General features: G+C 37.1%; 1 protein-coding gene across 2 annotated transcripts in view; it reads right to left on the reverse strand.

Annotated features, from left to right (window-relative positions):
• Positions 1-12,356: 12,356 nt before the first annotated feature.
• Positions 12,357-19,824, reverse strand: part of LOC122846427 (leucine-rich repeat and fibronectin type-III domain-containing protein 2) — a 123,641-nt gene continuing 116,173 nt past the window's right edge. For both annotated transcript variants that reach the window (XM_044143398.1, XM_044143397.1), the window contains one exon: positions 12,357-17,809. In XM_044143398.1, the coding sequence (XP_043999333.1) occupies positions 16,819-17,809 (991 nt within the window). In that variant the 3' untranslated portion in view covers positions 12,357-16,818. The remainder of the gene's footprint in view (positions 17,810-19,824) is intronic.

Here is a 19,824-nt window from a genome sequence, read left to right on the forward strand (position 1 = left end):
AAGTCTATTTTACAATTTCTCGATAAGTAAAGAAATGCTATTTTAGGTGGAATTATTCTGCTTATCTGCACCACCTCATTCACAGTGATTTTTAACTTGCACTATTAGGAAAAGATTTTTTTCAGGGACAGTATAAAAATACAATTAAAAGAATTACCTTGTTTTTAACTCAAGTTTGTAAATTATTCTAAGATCTAAATAAAATATTGTTTTTGGTCAATGCATATAAGTTATTTGTCTGCTTTTTTCTGTCAGTACATTTGTGGAGTTCATATTTCGTTGCTTAATGCTTAAGGTAAAATGATCCCATAGGTTTGTTTGTAGGTTTGCAGTGGTGTGCATTTCCTCTGGCATTCACTGAAAACCTTTATTCTGTGCTGCCCTTGCATCTTTGCTTCTGCATGACTTGACCTTTCAGTCAAGTCATGAAGTAATACACCCGGGATTTATTGTATATGGAGAAATCTGTATTTTTTATTTATTTATTTTTTTAATCCAACTCCACGATTAGCAGGGCTGGCTTAGAAAGAGCTTTTCTCTTCAGTTCAATTTTTTTCTTGCGTCATGAAGAAGAGCCTCGAAGGATGAAAAAACATTCAGCGCAGCTTGATCTGGGAGCTCAGCACTGCAGGGATCACAAACAGAAAAGCATAGATGCTCGTGGGGAAGGTTTTCCAGCGGTTGGGTTGTTGCATTTCCTTGCTGCTGCTTTAACTGTGAGTACCAGTAGGCATTTATTTAAACACCCAACCTCAATAAGTCTGTCCTCATGTGCACAGACTTAGAAGAAGATATTAAATACAAGAGCTTTGCTTTGTTCCTGCAGATGAACAATGCTTTTCTTGGGATTAAATAAAGTACTTTTGTAATTAACCTCAAGATATTTGTAAATATTTTAACAAGCAAATTAAGGCTCTACTTTGATATCTAGTTTGTACAAATCTAAATGAAGACAGAGAAGGGATCATCACTGCAAATTCCTCCATAGCATTTTATAAGACTGAATAGGATAGAAAACGACTAGAGTTTGAGCTAATTGTTTCTGTTACAAGAAAATTATGCTTACAATTTTGCAGAACCAGACTGATGAAAAACATTATTTAGCTTAAAATCAAATGTAAGTTATAATACTTTGTGCAAAGCTCGTCCGTATTACAGTAGTATCTATTTGTCATTATGGCACAGGTCTGCTGCAAAGTAAGTGGTTAACTTGGTTTATTGGAGATTGTTGCATTTGTTACTGCCTAAAAAGTCTGTTGGATCGGATGTAGAGTCGGTTCAGTTGTGTTAAGCATGATTTGTGTTGCAAAATGTTTAAAGTGCTTTGCCTGATTTGCGTAACCCAAACTAGACAGTTCAAACTACTTAGCTATCACACTAAGGCAATGTTGATTTAATGTTAATTTTAACATCAGGCCTCTGTGACATCTGCACCCTCACACAATGGCAAGATACAATGGTTAGACTCAAATGTAGTGACTTGCCTTCACCTCCAGGAAAGTACCACAAACATAACACTAGACCAGATTTAAATTTTAGACCAGAATACTACTGGACCAGCCTAATAATTCATCTTTTGTTGGGTGTAGTGCCTTTAATTATATCTTTACTGCCTATATTATCAATAGCCATTTTCTTATATTTTACATCAATGAAATTTAAATAAGAGCGTGATTAGTTCGCATGAAAGGTTTTGGTCCAGTTCTGAGCTAAGGGGAGTTTCTTCCTTCAACTAACTACAGACAAAACAATATTGTTGGTGGGGTCAGGGGAAGCAAATGCTTCCTTCCAGATAGGCATTAAGATTAAAGGGACCTTACTGTTGTTTCGTGCAGTGTAATGGCTCATGCTGGGTCAAAAAATGACACCAAAACAACAATGAACATCTAAATTTCTGTCAGCAGGAACACAATTACTGAACGTGAATAAAATTACAAACCATGATACTGTAGTTTCTGCGAGCTGGAGGAAGATGAGTCCCCAGGGGGAGACGCAGCACAACAGACAGGCTAATTTTAGAAAACCACTTTACACCAGTTGAAGTGATGAGGCTATGCCGGCGAGGTGGCAGAGGGAATATTCAGAGAGCAGCAACACTGTTACAAAATTCTCTATTAGGAACAAATATGGTGAGTTGATAATTTTAGCAAAAGTTGTTTTGCAGAACAGACATTGCTCCCAGTGCGTTGTAATATCATTGACTTATTTTGCCGGAAGAATGAATGAGTGTCTATCCATTTTGTGTTATTTGCATACTGATGGGCATGTGAAATGAAAGATTGCTAATGAGCTGGTCATCTTATACATATATTTTGGATCCAAATGTTCCAGAATGTAATATGTCAAGGACAAAGCCAGATATTCCATCAGAAATCAGGAATTTAGAATATCAGGGGTCAAGAAGGAAAACCAGGATATACTTCAGATTGGACATATTGTCCCTCCAGTCTGTCCTCGGGCCCCATTGGAATATGCCCAAATCGAAAAAGGAGGAATATGATCAAATTACCCAAAATCTCAACTAACTCTTTAAGGGAGCAGGTGACAGAGCATCTTACCAGATCTTTAAGGCTGAGAATATCCAAACTGTGAGAGTGGGAACAGTAATCAATGCAATGAATCTTGTTTTTTGGCTCAGTTCTGTCCTCATTACAAATGATTGGAGTTGCACCTGCAGGGTCCTATAGTTAAGTCCCCAATTTGTCTACTCATTACTCCATCTTGTCATTACACTAACATACTTGGAAGTTCTCTGGCTGAGGAAAGGAGTAACATCAGCAAAGCGAGAGGAAGTTGCAAAACCCTAAAACTTGTATAAACACGAACAGAAAGAAACATTCATTTAAGAAAATGCCCAAAAAGTACCACACCAATAAGAAAACACAGGGTAAAATCTAAGCAAGGAAATAACCAAACAGAACATAAACCAAAGTCAAAACTCTTAAAACCAAAACCTAAAGAAAATAGATAATATTAAGCCAAGAACTGAATCTGAGGGATGAACCAAGACTAACAATAAGGAAATGATCTTAACTGGAAAAAAGTCCAAACATCTATGGATCAGGATACACTGAGGATCTCGTATCATTACATATGCGTTTGAAGTTCATGTGCCACCACCGTGGGGTTAAGGTTTGAATTGAATTTCTCACTTTGAGCAAACTCAACTTTGTCCTGGTACTAAATTCACAGCTCTTGCTTTGGGCATAAGATGCCCCGAAAACCCTTTAATGTGTTTAAAACTTATTTACTTCTAATAATTATTCATATGTTTGTGCTTATAAGATAAATGCAAAATTTTGTTTAACTGCTCTTTTGCTTTGGAATTTGTCTTTTATAAATAATGTATATTGGAGATATTCAGTTTGAGTTTCTTTGTCTTTGTAATTTTTTAAAAATTGTTGGTGAAGAATAAATCCTCTGTGTAGCACCATTTAGCTACAAGTCATATTTGCCCTAGTTCTGTCAGAAAATGCTGAACTTTTACTTGGGTGTAAGGCTTTTGCAAACATTTTCTAATCCACATGACCTGCTCTTAGTATGTTAAAAAGTTGATGGGGATATATTCAAATTCACCCACTATTTTATGCATCACTGAAAACTGGCAGAAGGAACGAGTAGGAAGTTGTTTTGGAGTGACTACGACAGAAAAAAAAAGACAGCACAAGTACATCTGCCAGCAGAAGCTGTACTGTATGCAGGAGGCTTCTGGAACAATCCGCAATAAAGGCCCTTGTTGTCCCAGAGCCCCCGGTGGTTTCAGGCCTGCCTGTAGTCTTCCCAGAATGCACCATTAAATCTCTGTTGTCTGAGAGCATTTCGAGGGAAGAGATGAATGAAAACAGGAGTGTGATGCACACCCTAATGTGAACCATTAGCATTGTCAATTAATAATTAAACATTTGAATGAGATGAAATCTGGGACCAGATTCTGTGAGTCTGTAGTTCAAGTCAAGTTCAAGAAGAAAATGATTTTACTCCCTCCCTTTTTCACTCTCTGAGTGACACAGTCCATGAATTATATTTTTTGCTGTTAATGTTGCATGGACCAGGGCTTCTCAATCCTGGCTCGCAAAATGTAGACATTTCCCTGCTTCATTAATTCTGGTTTAAACTAAGTAGTTAAGAGGCTTCTGTGGAACTTACTGTTGAGATAATTCATTCATTTAACTAAAAAACATCCAGAGTGATAGATCTCAAGGTCCTCTTTTGTTAAAAAAACAAATCCTGTTGTTTTCCAGTTTGCTGTGTTACATCATAAACAAACAAAATGTATTTGACTTTGAGAAAAACATTCTCAGCCTATTGCCTAACCTTTTTTTTTTTGTTGTTGAAAAAAATTTATTAACATTTTCTCAGCAGTTAGAATTCGAAGTGTATAAGTCAGGAGTTTATCAACAGGTTGGTGCCTTTCTCCAGCATTTACTGGGCAAGAGCTGGGACACACCTATTTTTTTTTTTTCATTTAGTATCTCAGGCATACATATCCTGTTTTTTTAAGTGCAATATGGAAAGAAATGAAATATTATTAGCTTATTACTAACAGTTGCTGAGGGTTTTGGCTACTGTGCCTATTAATAAATTCCACTGGTTTCAAGAGGTGCAAGTGGAACATGGTAATGTTAGATTTGATGGCATTCCCATACTAAGGTTGGTCTAGACTAGAAAACTGGGCATAAGTAGCCCAGTTTTTGACATACACCCTTTTGTTGCATCTTGGACTAAAAAAGACATGTAGCTAAAACATACAAATACATAATAAAACATCCTAACCTAACATAATAATTTGTGTGTAAAATGTAAGCTGAAATGAACATGGATAAAAAAAAACCAAATAAAAAAAAAAAAAAAAACAACCCTGCAAATTGCAGCTTGTCCCTGTGTGGTTGTGATGTCCATGTATTTTCTGAAGCAGAAATTTCCCCAGTTTCACAAAGTCAGCGTTTGAGTGTACTCAGTAAAGAAGAAAAAAAGCATTGCTATGGTATACACAAATAATCCTTTCAAAAAGAGAGCCTTCAGCAAACAAAATGTTGTGGTTTTTTTTTTTTCAGAACACTTGGGGGATAAAGTTTCTGAGCTAAAAATGTCTCCTCTGAGAATTTACCAGAGAGGGCAGCATCTCTTTTTAATCACAAAATGAGTAGAAACTGTAAGCGGACAGCCAGTGTGTGTCCTTGCACCAAAGTCTTTCAGATTTGACAGTCCCTGAAGGGTTTGGACACCATGTGCAGGAGTGGTTCAGAATAAGGCTGCCTCCACTTTATGCATCCTGAAAGCATGTCCTTGTATGGGAGATCCCTCTGGACCTTCTAAGAAAACTGCAGAGAAATACAAAAGATAAAACTGAGGAAACTGCCACAACTTGGACCTGAATCAAGACTGGCAGAGGCTCAATGTGAAAAGCTTACTGGGTTTTACCAGCAAAAAGAGCCCCGCCACATGTTTATTCATTCTTCTATGGCAGAATATTGCAGCTCAAGGTCACAGAAGGCTACCATTTTTTTTTTCGAAATGGCAGACCCCTCATATTCTGCCACCACAATAACAAACACCCACAGCTTTCCAGCATATGGTTTGCTCAAAACTATCACGATAGGAGGAAGCCCCCAAGTGCTTTAATTTGCACCAGAAGATTGTGCCAATTCTCTGTATTGACCGTTCACATTTTATTGGATGTCATCTTTTAGTGAATAAGGCTTCCTAGAGTGTCACTTGGAACAAAGTAGGTTTATAGACCTCCATATATTGGCTAGGATGCAGATTTGTTGTATAATTTGGCAGCACAATTGTTTCACAACAAGAAACCGTCGTTCCCAATCAAGTCCAAGAAAGTGTTTCACTGGGTATTTTGTTCAATCCATGTCTATTGCAATTACAAATCCACTTGCAACAAAACTAGTGTTTGTTTAAGTTGGATGAATAAAATCTTTAGACAGAAATTTTCACATTTTGGTATGTATTTGGTCTGGACTTTGGATTTTGTCTGGACCATTGGTGTACTTAATGTAAATCATTCTGTTGTGGCTCTAAATGTTTGTGTAGGGTCACGACTCTGCTGAAAGGTCAACTTGTACTAAAAGCCTCAAGTCTCTTAAAGCCTTGCTGATGAAGGACCGCATTCCTGTAGCATGATAAAAAAAAAAAACAAAACTGCTCTGATTAAAGAGCAGGATCAAAATGTCCTTCCTTCAACAAAAGTAAAAAAATATATTTGGCTTAAATATCAGAACATTTAATTTTTGGACCTAATCTTAATGTTCCCTGAGAATCTGAGGTCAGTTCCAAAATAAAACGTAGGAGGACATAAAAAGTCCGTATCATTCTTAAATCCCTCTATTTCACTTTTGCGAAGTGTGTGCGAACACCAGAATAAGTCTAAAGTATCTCAATTCTCCATCCCATTTCCACATGGGGAAAAGAAGATAAAATGCATATAGCCCAAGGCTTACCTTTCAGGTAGGCCTGGGAAAATTCAGGTAATTCTGTTTGTGAGCAAAGATTTCCAGGAACACTCAAAACCTGACAGCATGTCATAAACTATTTATGCTATTCCTTGTTGAAAGAAAGTCTCTCACTTCAGTAACGGTAGCAATATTTATGCATGAGATCAGCAAACAGGTTTACAATATTTACCTGCTACAGTTGGATGCAGTGGTTTGGTTCCATTTGTCTCCTGAAACAGCCGGATGATATGCCAGCGCATGGATGGCATCGTGTGAGGAATGGCTCATGCTTACGACATTTCTTCACTCTATTTACTGAGTGACATTTACACAATGTTATACAGAAGGGGTGAGATGAGGTAAGCTGCTGAGATACATCCTGCTGTGCCTCAGATGTCACACTGAGCTTTATTATTCCGTGCTCGCTGTTTGAGACGCCACTGCGCCGTGAATCAATACATAAAATTAGTTCTTTCATTTAAATAAAACCTTGGATGATATATATATATTTTCTTATGTGACCTCTTGAAGTTTTCGCAGGTCAGTTTGTGAGCTTGCAGTGTCACTGTGCTATAGATCTTCATTATTGTAATCCCTGTTTGAGTCATGTACTGTTGTTTATTCCAACAAAATACAAAGATTCAGTAATGTGTAATGCGGTAAATCATATTTTGGACATTTAGGAATGAGAAACTCTGTCACTGTATTAGTTTCCCACAATATGACATGCATGGAGGCTAAAAAGTAATGTTTTATGGTCTCATTTGAGCAGATCACCTTTCACCCACTTGCTGGCTTGTGATAGCCTCCTACCAGAGCTGTGACTCCTCTAGAGTTGATCTGGAAATCTTGACTGCAGCCCATATATATATATAAAAAAAAAAAAACTAGAAAAGAACAACATATTGAAACAAAGAAAAATACAGCATTTAGAATGGAATAGAGAATAAAGTCTGTTTTTTTCCTCCTCATATTTATCAACACCGGAAAATACAGAAATCCATTTTCCCATGCTCTTTTAGCAATACATGATTTATTGCAAAAAAAAAATTACAATATGAGAATTTTCTTTCATTGACTGTGCTGAAAGATGAATTCATTTCAATTTATCTATATGTGGAAGAAGGCATGTATCAATGATTTTAAAGATGTTAAACGCTTGGCAACCACATTTACAGAATTAATTTCAAAATTTTCTAAACAGATCTTAAGTCTGCGAAATGTAAATTTGTGGTTGCAAATGTGACCAAAACATTAACTTTCCATCTTCAGCCCTTCAGTGTTGCTTGATCTGTACCAGCAGGTATTGACATGCCCTCTCTTCAGAGCTATTGACAGCTGAGCCCTCCTTCTCATCGGAGGCCAAACTACAAATACTGCAGGAGCATTTGAGCCGAGAGACTGGAGGTGGTCAATTCAGCTGGAGAGGTGTTGCACAAGCATGAAGAATGTTATGACTGGAAATTTGGGTATATCTCTACAAAGTCAAACTTTTAAATAATTTAACATGAAATAAAAGTTTGAAGATGATAAAATAATCCTAGCTGCACAAAAAGAAAATGGGCACCAGGACAGAAATTATAAGCTTAATAAAGCTGAATGGAATTACAGAAAAAGCTTCACCACTGGCATTTCAGTCTAATGAGCTGTCAAATCAAGTGAGTAATGCTTGACTTGCACACTAATAGAAATTATAAGGCACTTGTGCTTGGCAGTTATAAAATGACTTGACTGATACTTTGCAGAAGATTAGTTTACATGTAAAAGATATTAATTGTTTTAGGTTACACAACCATAATCACTTAACGTAGATCGATTGATTTTCTTAAATTACATGCTCCTTCATTTGAATTTGTTTCTGTGCAAATGCATAATTGTGCAATTTTTTTCTACTAATTTAAAAGCTTTTCAGAGTAACTCACCCCAAAAATGTTTTTACCACGATCATTTTTGAATTAGCTTTGTGACGGTGTTGAACTTATTTTTCTTTTTCTTTCCGCTAATCTGTCAGAGCTGAGTCTGGTAATTTCATATTTGAATAACGTTTCCAACTAAGACTTAACTTTATCACTGACAAACAAAATAAACTGAATTTTATGCCCATTATAATTACATGGTGACTTTTAGAGTTTTCTGTGGCTCCACTTTCATCATGAAAATTTTCAAACAGCCTTACTCTATTTGCATATCTGCCAGAGATGGTTTGGCATAAAGTGCCTTGTGGCACGCATGTCAGCCTTACAATTCTTGTAAGGACTCTTCTTGGATGGACACACACTTCAATTAATGGATGAATTTGAAAGTTGCAAATCGATAAAAATATTCGACAAACTACTTCTGGCAAGAAACCAAGTATTCACAACACCCTACAAATCATCTGTGTTGCCAAAGTCAGGGTCTGTATATTGGCTTTCTCCAAGTGGGAATTGTTCCAAATTCTGTCCTAAGAAGGCAAATAGACCAGATGTCCAAAGCATTAGAATTCTCTTTTTTAAATTCATGGTATGAATTTAATAGAGCTGAACTCCTTATCCCATCAACCCGTGTTAGCCAAGAAATCTGGTTGGCTCAATTAGGCTCCAATCAGCCCATCAGTTTCAGAAAACTCTTTCATTCCAGGCAAGAGATTATTTTTAGATCTGGAGTTGGCAATCTGCTCTTTTACATCTGACAACAGTGTTGTTAGTGGTGCTAATCATATACAGTCACAAGTCATAGTGACAGTTTTAACAAATATGTACAAAAAATACTTTTTTTTTTAAATAAAAGTTACATATACTTGGTAGAGTTCACATACCATATCAGAGTTTGTAATGCTCCATGTGGTTGTCCTGGGTTTGATTCCCATTTCAGGCCCTTACAAAAAAAATCCCATTAGATTCACATGTGAACACATGTGTATCACATGTTTCCACATGTCACACATCATTCACATGTAAAAAGTTGTGTGAACTACATATGTGGTTTTCATGTGGCACATGTGATTTTCATGGGATTTTTTTGTAAGGGGTCCCTCGCAGCATGTCTTTTCCTTTTCTATCCACCTTATTTAGTTGTCAGTGAAGACCATTAGAGCCAGAAAATCTTAAAGAAATTCATTAGTAATGAGTTCAACAATCTGCGTGGCACTCGGCCTTTACTGAGGTTATCTTAAGATGACTGTGCATTTGGTTTCTGCTTCAGATCAGAGTCTGGACTTTGAGAAGGTGCTAAACTCCAGCAACAATCAAGATAGGCTCCACCTTGAATAAGTCAATAAACACAAATTATAAAACGGAGGAATGAAAAACCAAATGGCTAAATTAATTAGAGATGATTGCTTTCCTAATTTGGCAAATATATCAGAATTTTAATTTTCATATTTGTTTCCAAAGGAAATAACTGTGAATGTAATAACGCGAGGATGTGATTGGATTTTCTATTGTCTGGGGAAGCATTTTTTACACTGCAACCTCAAATATTGTTACACCATCCAGCAGGTATCATTAATTGCTTGTTACTCGAAAAGCGAGAAGACACCAGTTCTGAAGCAAGACAAAATAACGTCTGCCAGGCTCACATTTCAAACTTCTGGCTCGACAACTTTCTTGCTAGAAAAACAACCCCTGCTCTTAGCATCCGTTCTGTGTTATTAATATTGTGGTTATTAATGCAACGTTCTGGAAATAAAGAATCCCTGTGAAAGTGGCGACGAGGCTGCAGATGATAGATAAGGCCTGCTTTCAGAGAGCATTTTCTGTAATGGACACCCACTATTAATGGGAATATGAGACCCCCACTCCAACACCCCCTTCCCTCTTCAAACTTTTTGTCATGACCTCCAATGCAATCTGCTGAGCTTTTGTACAAACTCTAGCTAAACCACGGTGGGCCGTGTTCAGGCATAAAAGATCATGGATAGATTCTCTGCAGGCTGCTGGTGCACCAAAGCTGCATTAAAGAAAAGGGGGAAAAAAAGTAACGTGAGAAAAAAATACTTTAGATAACCTAAAAGGGGTGACTGCCCTGAAAAATAAAACAGTAGTAATAGATTTTTGAAAGAGAAAAAGTAATTGAAGGTCAGAGATGAAAGAGGAGAAAATTATTAGTGTGAGTGCTCCCAGTAGGCACCGCCGTTAAAAAAAATTATATAATATTTAAACATGTGACGATGAAAAGTTGATTTCAGAGACAGAATATAAAATAGTAATTTTTTTCCTCTCTGCTGATGACAGTGAATCAGGTTCACATCAGAAGCCCTGGGATTTGGGATTCTCATCCCAAAATAACTCAATCCACAGACATGAGTCTACATGTCATAAAATAGTTTCATTTTGCTTCTTTTTAAACACCTCACAGATACTGAAAGTGGCTAACTTTGGATAGTGTCTCACTCAGTAACACACTGTATAATGTTGCAGTTAAAGCAATCAGCGCTTGGGTACGGTGTGTTCATCAGTTGATGGCCAATCAAGAAGAAAATCCTCCGTTTGCTGTTGCAGCAGATTTCTCCTGGGATCTTGAGTTTTTCTTTCACTGAATTTTTATGCGTCTAAATACATTCACATGACGTTTCAGGAGTATAAGTTGAAACTGAAGATACATTGATATGGACCATCTGAATCTGTTTCTAAAAATATATTTCTGCTTTTTCTAATCACCCTACATGTTTTTTTTTTTCTTTATTAAAGAACCAATTTAAGAGATCTAGACTTCGAAAAGGAAAATCTCCAGGAAGCATATGGTGTAGCACAACCCACAATAGCAAAACCGCAAAAGTTCTTCATAAAATAATCTTTAACAATGAGAAACGCAATAAAAGGAAACATATTGAAATGCAAGAAATTTAATGAAATTCTGGAACATGATAAAATGCTGTGCTGTCCTGGATCAAGCATGTAAGCTAGGTTTGATATTCTCTTGACATAATCATTATTTCAAAACGTATGCAGTTTAAAGTGGAAAAGATTCACTCATTACTTTCAGACTGTACAGTATAGATATAAAAAGGAGGAGTCAAAATTGCATGTTTAGTGTTATGTCTTATCCAAAACTGCTGTCTGGTGCAGAGGGTGAATGCATTAAATGTAAATTACTTTTCCCTGCATGCAAGCTGAGATCTACAATGGAAACAAGGTCTCAAATTAATCCAGTGTGTTAAAAGAACAAGAACCTGTTTCCTGTTGAATTAACAGCTGCATCCAGGCGACTTGCAGTGTGAACTGTTGTTCAGCTTTAATTTTCAAGAATGAGTTAATTGTAGATGATAACTTGTGACAGATTTAATAAACAGTTTGAAAGAGACACAGGGAGGCAAAATGTGAATTGAACGCTGGAAGGAATTGGCAGATTAAGTTTTATATTTTAGTTTATTTCACTTTAATTTTCATGAAGGGATATTCTCAATGCCTGACTTGTCATTGTAAAATTTTTTTCAAACAAATTGAAAATTCAATTTTCAATTTGTTTTTTCTAGTTCAGTTGTCAATATTTGACAACTGAAGGCCTATTAATAAGCACTCATGCTGTGTTTGACATCCAGCTGTCGTGTTCATCCTGCACCTTCGTCATGCATTGCCTTCCCCTTGTAGAGATTATATTTACTCTGTGCTGCCGTAAGCACCTTCGCTAACAGATTATATGAATTAAGGCCTTATTATGGGCTCTGCCCAGGACCTGCATGTACAGGTGATTTGTAATAAGGACAGTGTTGAGGTGAGTCAGCAGCGACTGGCCTGATTACAGGAGCCGTACCTCTGAGGGAAAACCCCCTCTGCTCATCTGCAGGATGACAGGAAGGACACTGAGTGTTTCAGTGCTTTGTGGGGAGACGCAAAAAGAAACAATTAACATCGAATCTGACTCAAGCATTGCAGCTGCTAACATATACAACAATTGACTTTTCAAGAAAAGAAAACAAAGTGAAGTCAGTTTGGTTCATAGGAATTTATCAATATTTTATATCATTTTGTAGCAAAATGTTTTCACACAAACAGTTTTTTAATTGATTTTTCTGCTTAGAAGTTCAGGTGAGAATCATGTCAATGTCGAGTCAAGTACACATTTAAGTTATAGTGTTGGTTAGCAGAGTGGAGAGGGATGATACATGATGTTACACGCAGAGGCTCAATGGTTGCTTCCCACTGGTCACTAAGTACCACAGCACCATTCTCATCTTACCATAACAGTTTTGATTTAGTATGGTTCTGTCTCTAGATGTCAGTTTTTGAAATTATATATTTTCTGAGCAAAGGTTGAAGTAGTCTTATCTTCTACCATCAAGGCAAATCTAAAACTTTAAGTTCCATTAGCGATAAAATCAAACAGCACAGTTTCACTTGAGTTTTTCTTTTTTGCAAGACACATCCAACTTTTCTTTCTGATTTCTGCATAGGCAAATATAGCAGAAATAGCTGCACAGTTGTCTTTTAATTTACAAGAGAAACATTTTTGTCAGGCGAGGTACTTAATGCAATCAATATTTTGTTGGAGGCGCTCATATCTGCTGGCGGTTTTCAAAAATGCCACAAACAAATGCAGTTATATAAAAATGTAAACCTTAAGTTTGTTGTTGACAACTAAAGCATAAAAATATGTAAATTGGAGCAGCTTTATGGGCAATTTAGGATAACTGAAATACCAAAAATAAAAAGTGTAAATAAATGCCCAAGTTGCAAATGCCATAGTCAGTTTGCTAATTGGTTTATTCCATCATAACCTACATTCATTTTCTATACGTGAGATAAACATATGGTAAGTGAATATGAGTGTTCTATTTTAAGATTAGCTCAAAATGTTAGAGCAATATTAAAATTTTGACTTGTGGAACATTTTTAGAACTACTCTTTAATATTGTTTTGTTATTCTAAAGAAGCAATTTTTAAATACTGATATATATGAATACTCATTCACTTTTCTTCTAGTGATTCATAACATGTACAATGTTTTTTTTTATTACTATCTATAATATAGTTATTTATGATAATAAAAAAATCTCAGAAAGTTGGCTCAAAATCAACAAATGTGGGCCTACAAAAATATGGCATGTCGACATTTAAAAATAATGATATGCACAAATTTTGTTTATGTGAGCTGTCAGAAAAATGTGCAGAAATATAATTATGACAAATTAGAAGTCAGGCTTAGCTAGGGGGGGTAAAAGAAAATAAAACAATTATTTAAATTTATAAATGTGGTGGGGAAGCAAACACAAAACTGACCGTGTAAAGGTAACACATAAAGAGCAAATATGCACTTTAGTTGTTGATTCAAACAGCTTAAATTGTCCAGTCCTCCACTCTTGAAACATCATGTAAAATCCCATTCAGTAAGCCAACTAACAACCACCTTTTGTTGGTACACCACAGTAAAGCACCTTCTCACTGTTTGCTTCACATAAAAATAAAATTACTACTGCACAATTCCCACCCTACCCTCTTACATTCTCACCCAGGTATTGTACAAAATAATATACCAATATACAGAACAGTACATCTACTGTAAGAGGAAAAGGAAATGATGATCACCCAACATTTCTGAAATGCAGCAGAGTCCCACAGAATACTGATAAAGGCATTAAAACACACGGATGATGCAGCTAACTTTAGGCAGTGATCTGAAAAGTAACAAATTTTAAGTATCTTACTGCAATGTACAGCCCCGTATGAAGGAGAATAACGGATGAATTGTTCCTCAGGTGAATCAAGTCAAGTAACACATTAATCAAAATAGGTTTTGTATCATGCAATGTGGTGAAATAAATTCCCAGGCTTTGCAACTTATTGGCTCCCTAAAAGTCATCGCTCTTCCCATTTTTCCAAATAAAATCCTCTCATGAGCAGCATTGTGACCTTTATGCAGCCAATAAATGCCAAATTCCTCCATTTAACCTGGCTAAATGAGTAATTATCATGCTTTCTTGTTTTTGTTGCCTGAAGAGTTTCACAATCCGGTGATACATCATGCTATTGGCTGCTTTGGGCAAATGATTAAAAGGGTTTGGTGAACTTCAAACACCATTTTCATTTGGCTACAGTAATTTGTGCTGATAGTAGCTGAAACCACACTCTTAGGGAAACAGTGTTCACATCAATGAGCCGTTGGTCTGCAGGGACTCCTGCAAGCCAGCACCAGATAATCAAATTACTTGCAAAGTAGGATTTCAACCTGAGCTGGACAAACGTTATAATTGTCTCCTTGGAGACCAACTAGGTAAGGGGGCAAGTAGAATTAGTATTTGCTGTCAGTATCTTTCCTGAAGCTGGAATGATCTGAATATTGAGTATTGGGGGGGAGAATAAATTATTGTCAAATCAAGCTAAGAGCTCCTCCCGGAGCTAATTTCAAACTCTGAAGCTTGAACTTAAATTTAAAACTTTCATTGCAATTGAAGCACTCTGTTTGTTGAGTCACCTACTTTTACATAAAATCTTCTTACTTATCACACATTTTCTCTCCACGCAACAGCAAGGATACAAAAGAAAACAGATATTGCCAGAAGGCTCTTGCCTCACCTCAATTGGGGGACACTAATTCATTCCCAAATAAATTGGGAGATTATCTATCCAGCCTCTTTTGATCAGAAGATCAACAGGTATCCTTTCTAGATGTCAAAACCACTTCAGTTGACTACCTGCCAATGAAAAGAAGCACCATCTCTGGCTGCCTTCCAAAAGTGGATCTTTCCCCCATTTTCTATATAGGAGTCCAGTCCCACTGCTGAGAGAGGTCATTTTAGCTACTTTAATTCACACTTTATTTTATTTGCTCACTCCCCACACTCTTGAGTCTAGCCAAGGGATTTCATATCCACTGACGGGTAAGTTGAGAAGTCTGAGGCCTCCAAACTGAGGCCTCAGTTCTCAAACTCAGTTCCTAGCTCCCTTCAGTTCCTAGGGAGCTAGCTTCAAGAGAGAGTTGTAAAATGTAATCTTTCCAGCAAGTCTGTGGAAGGGGCTCTTCCAGTTTGGCCCAGATGGCAATACCCATATTACCTTTGTTGGCTCTTGTCAATATTGAGAAACTGGGACTCTAATGTGAGCACCTTCTATATAGCAGACCTTCACACCCTTTCCTTATGAGAAGCTAATTCCATCCAATTGCACAGATGGTTTATTACCCACAACTAATGACCTTAACCGAGTGATGGAACATATATTGGCGTGTAAATTGAAAGCTTTGTCCTTCAGCTCAGGTCTCTCTTTATCACTATTGATTCAGTGTCCACATCACAGCAGATGCTGATCTCATTCACAAAGTAAATCCTTTCCTCAGTTGTACCCTGAATTGTAAACAAGAGCCCCAAGGTTGCTAGGAATCCTCAAGATGGCTGTAAGATTTAGCATTTACTGCAATTCCTGGCAAGGGTCTTTTTCGTCTTGGGACATATCCAAAAAGCTACTTCCACTGGGACCTATCAATATAGAGAAGCAGTGATTCACAGCGTGGCTATTCTGCCCACCATCTATAGGGCATACACACTTATATAGACACTATTTGGTTAAGAAACCAAACGGTGTCCAAATGACAATTTCTTACAAAAGTGACAAGGTACTTGGAGTTTGAAGCTTAAACAAATGGGAATGATTTGACTGAGTTGTTTTAGACTCCATACATATGGTTTTGAGTGGTTCCTGTTAGCTCAATTCCCTAATTTGAGTTCCTCTGATTTCTCAAGATGCGATCACTGACTGCTGTGTGCTGCCTTTAAGATACTGATTGGTCAAAAAAAAAACTTTTACGAACTTGAGTACAAGCACAGCCTGTGTTTTAAGTTAGCTTTTGTTTTGTTTCTCATACGGTCACCTCATGCATAACCTGAGAAAATGATGATGATGTTGATAGTAAATCTGCAATTGTTGAGGGAAAATAAGGGTATAAAATGGCAACATGAGAGTTGGTACATCCTGTGTAAACCTGTTTTTAATGTTTTGAGGTGAGTCTTTCTTCTGGCGAATCACCTGAAATAATAAATAGTAAAAATGATAAAAAAAGAACATGAAAATAAAAATGACTTTGTTTTAATTTTCTACTATACTAGCCCCTGTGGTCCCCCTCTTTCTACAGCTGGAACATTTCCATTTTGAGTCTGAAACGTGTGATCTAGTTTATCACAGTTGAAGTAAGTCCTCTTAGAGTTCAGTTCCTTTAATGTAAATCCAGTATGAGTATTTTATCTTTCTGTAGATAGATTTTCCATATAGGTAATTTCTCCAGTTGATTCAGAATGGAACATTTTTCAAATATAGTCAAGAGTTTCAATCTTGGACAGTCAGCTTTAGTTTTTTCACATAATCATTATAACAGTATTCACATGGTTGAAGTTCATACAGAACATCCCACTGCGTTCATGTTTCCTTAGTTTTTAATATAGATTTATTGTTTGGTCATAGACTCAGACTGTGCTCTCCATAACCCACTCAGAGCTCTCAAAAGTGGGTTTCTCATCCTCACTGTCGTCGTACTGCAGAAGCATACCGTTAACAGACAGGCTGCGTTTAGTCCAGATGTTACTGATCCTACGTGGCTGACTGCTGCGACACTGCACTGCCCCGACATGCCCCATGTCGAATGAGTGACTCCTCTTGGGTTTATCCTCATGTTGAAACCCAAGAAGTCGCCCCAGCATTGTTGTGGACTCAGCCCTCCCAAGCAGGGGTTCTTTGTCAGATGGTGGTGCCACAGCCACTGTTGCCATGGGATTGGCAACAGCAGAGGACGAAGAGACGGAAGCTCCTTGGTGGTCCTTTGCTGCACCCCGTAGCTCTAGTGATGTAAAGGCCCCTAAAAGTTGGTCCAGGTTTTGCCGAGCCTTAGTGCCGTGCATATGCCTCCTAAACTTGGTACTTGGCAGGTTGCTGCATTCGCTGCTCTGCACATTATAGCTTGCTCCTCTTCCTGTTTGGCTGTCCAACGAGTTGGAGGATGATGATGACGAAGAAAGGCTACTCTGGAGGGATCCACACTTAAACTCCACCATTTCTTCACGCATAACTACTACTGTGGACTTGACCTGTGGTGGGGCTCCATTGAACCTGTTCACTCCCCCATTTGTCTGGGAGTATGTGTTACTTACAGTGGGTAATTTACTGGTTTGAATCCCACTGGTTACCTTATAGCGCACCATAAGGATGATGATGAAGACCAGCAGAGTCGCAACAATAATGCCACCAATGACCAGAATCATGGTGCCACCCATAAATCCACTGTGCAGAGACTGGCACTGTGGGTAATCTTCCGTGGTGACGAACTGGATGCATCCAACAATGTTGGTGGCAGTGAGAGTGGTTGCGGTGTCATCCCAGATGGCCAATACACACAGGTCATACTGCATTCCCGGCACCAGATTAGTGACTACAAAAGCCCGGTGAGTCCTGGGAATCATCCTGGAAGCACAAATGGGAAGATAAAGCATGACAAAAGTCTTTCCGCAGGGATCAAAACTGATAAGAATAAACATTCTTATAGTACTTTTGAATTAGACAGAGCATAAAAAAGAAATGCCAAAGAATAAGCATGTTATGTAGCATTTTATATGCAGAAAGTAATTTAAAGAGATTACTACGTTTCTTCCACTGTGTAACATTTGATTTGAAGGATGCAAATGGTACTTGAATACAATCTAAATATTCACTTTTTGCATATTGTTTGGGTTGCATGTAATTTGGGGTGTGTTTCATTTACCATGCCTTACAGTCAACCAGATTATACCAACTGTTTTAAGATGTTTTATTAAATGGGCATCAATAATTTTAAGATACCAAATGGATTTATTCTGAGCAAACAATTTTGCTGGATTCATTTAAGTGGGAATTATACATAACTATTTTTGTTGATGCTAGAAATGTCTCTTTCTTTCATCTGCTTGATGGCATGATGTGCTTTGGATGGTACACCCATCAACTTGTTTGAACTCTGAGGGCACCAATGGCAGTGTTTGTCGTTCAACATAACCGCCTTGTTATGCAATCTGCAAGTGACCTGATACATTTGCTCTGCTGCCCTTTGTGGCCATGATTGATTTTTATTAATCTGAATTCTTAAGTGGAAAACTCAAAGGTGAACATTTGCAAGCAATAAACTTATATTACATGATCTCATATGATTTTAGAAACTGGTTTTCATAGGAAGATTTATTTTTGTTCCTGCTCATCCTCTGGCATAAATATGTAATTGTAGATACAACATTGTGAACATTAAGAATTAAACAGTAAACACTGTCACTAATAATTAATCACATATCTTCATCAGTCTCTTTCATTCTTTGATAAATTTCAAAATATTTGTTGAAGCATTGCTTTAAACCTCACAGGTGGCTAACATTGGGTTCTGCACAGCTCTCTTAAGGTTCCATTATGGTTTTCAATCAAGGGTACCTGGAATTTGATTATGCCATTTCAACACATTGATTAGTTTTTTCAGCTATTGTGCTGTAAATATAATATGTTTATGATCATTGTCCTGTCGAAGACAATGTTTAATCCAATCTTCAGATGTCAGAGGAGAAGTTTAATGTAAAGTAGAGTTGATGACTGACTTGATGACTTCCAGGTGCCCAGGTCGTGTGGCTGCAGAACAAATCCAAACTATTACGCCTCTCCTGCTCTACCTGATTGTTGTGTTGTGGTTGGTTTTCGCCAAACATGTTGAAAGCAATCAATCATCTTTTAGTTAATTTTAATCTGTCCAAAGCCATTTAAGGGTTCAGTCAGATGAAAGACTGTAAACTGGAAGCTGGTTCTATATCTCGCCTTATCTGTTAGTTATCTGCAACATGACTTTGGATTTTATACATTTACGTACCGGTAGTAGAGTTTCCATTTTAAATGGCAGGTGATGCTGAATATAAAATATGCCTGTTTTCTTCAACTGTTAGCAGACTTAATGGAGGAAGTGCCTTTTGTAAAATAACTCTGGATACAAAGTTTGCCCTTATTTCTTTTCAGCTGAGAAATGGTATTATGTTATACAACTTTTCAACAAGTTAAACTTTTACTATAAGGTATTGTATGCAGTGGTAAGTAAATAATTCTCATTGTAGAATAATGTAATTCAAATTGGCTTGCAATGAATTACCTTCTAACTCTTCCTAGACCAATGGGCTTCAGTTGTTACCACAATAAGGTAATTGGTCACATCTTTCTGGTTTGACTCTTCCCGGCTGCAAACTATCTCAATTCTACTACAGTGTTTTATTTTACACTGAAAATAAACAAGTGTATTTAAATAGCACCATGTAGTTCATAATTTCCATCTTGAATACCATAGATGAAGCAAGAGCACACTTAATTATTTACATGATTATAAAAGCATGTCAACAAACATCACATATAGTATGTTTGCAATTTAAAAACTGAAACAAAATTATTTTATGGTACTACTAGCCACCAGGTGAATGTAA

The sequence above is a fragment of the Gambusia affinis genome, linkage group LG16, assembly GCF_019740435.1.
Source record: "Gambusia affinis linkage group LG16, SWU_Gaff_1.0, whole genome shotgun sequence".
Classification (NCBI taxonomy): Eukaryota; Metazoa; Chordata; class Actinopteri; order Cyprinodontiformes; family Poeciliidae; genus Gambusia; species Gambusia affinis.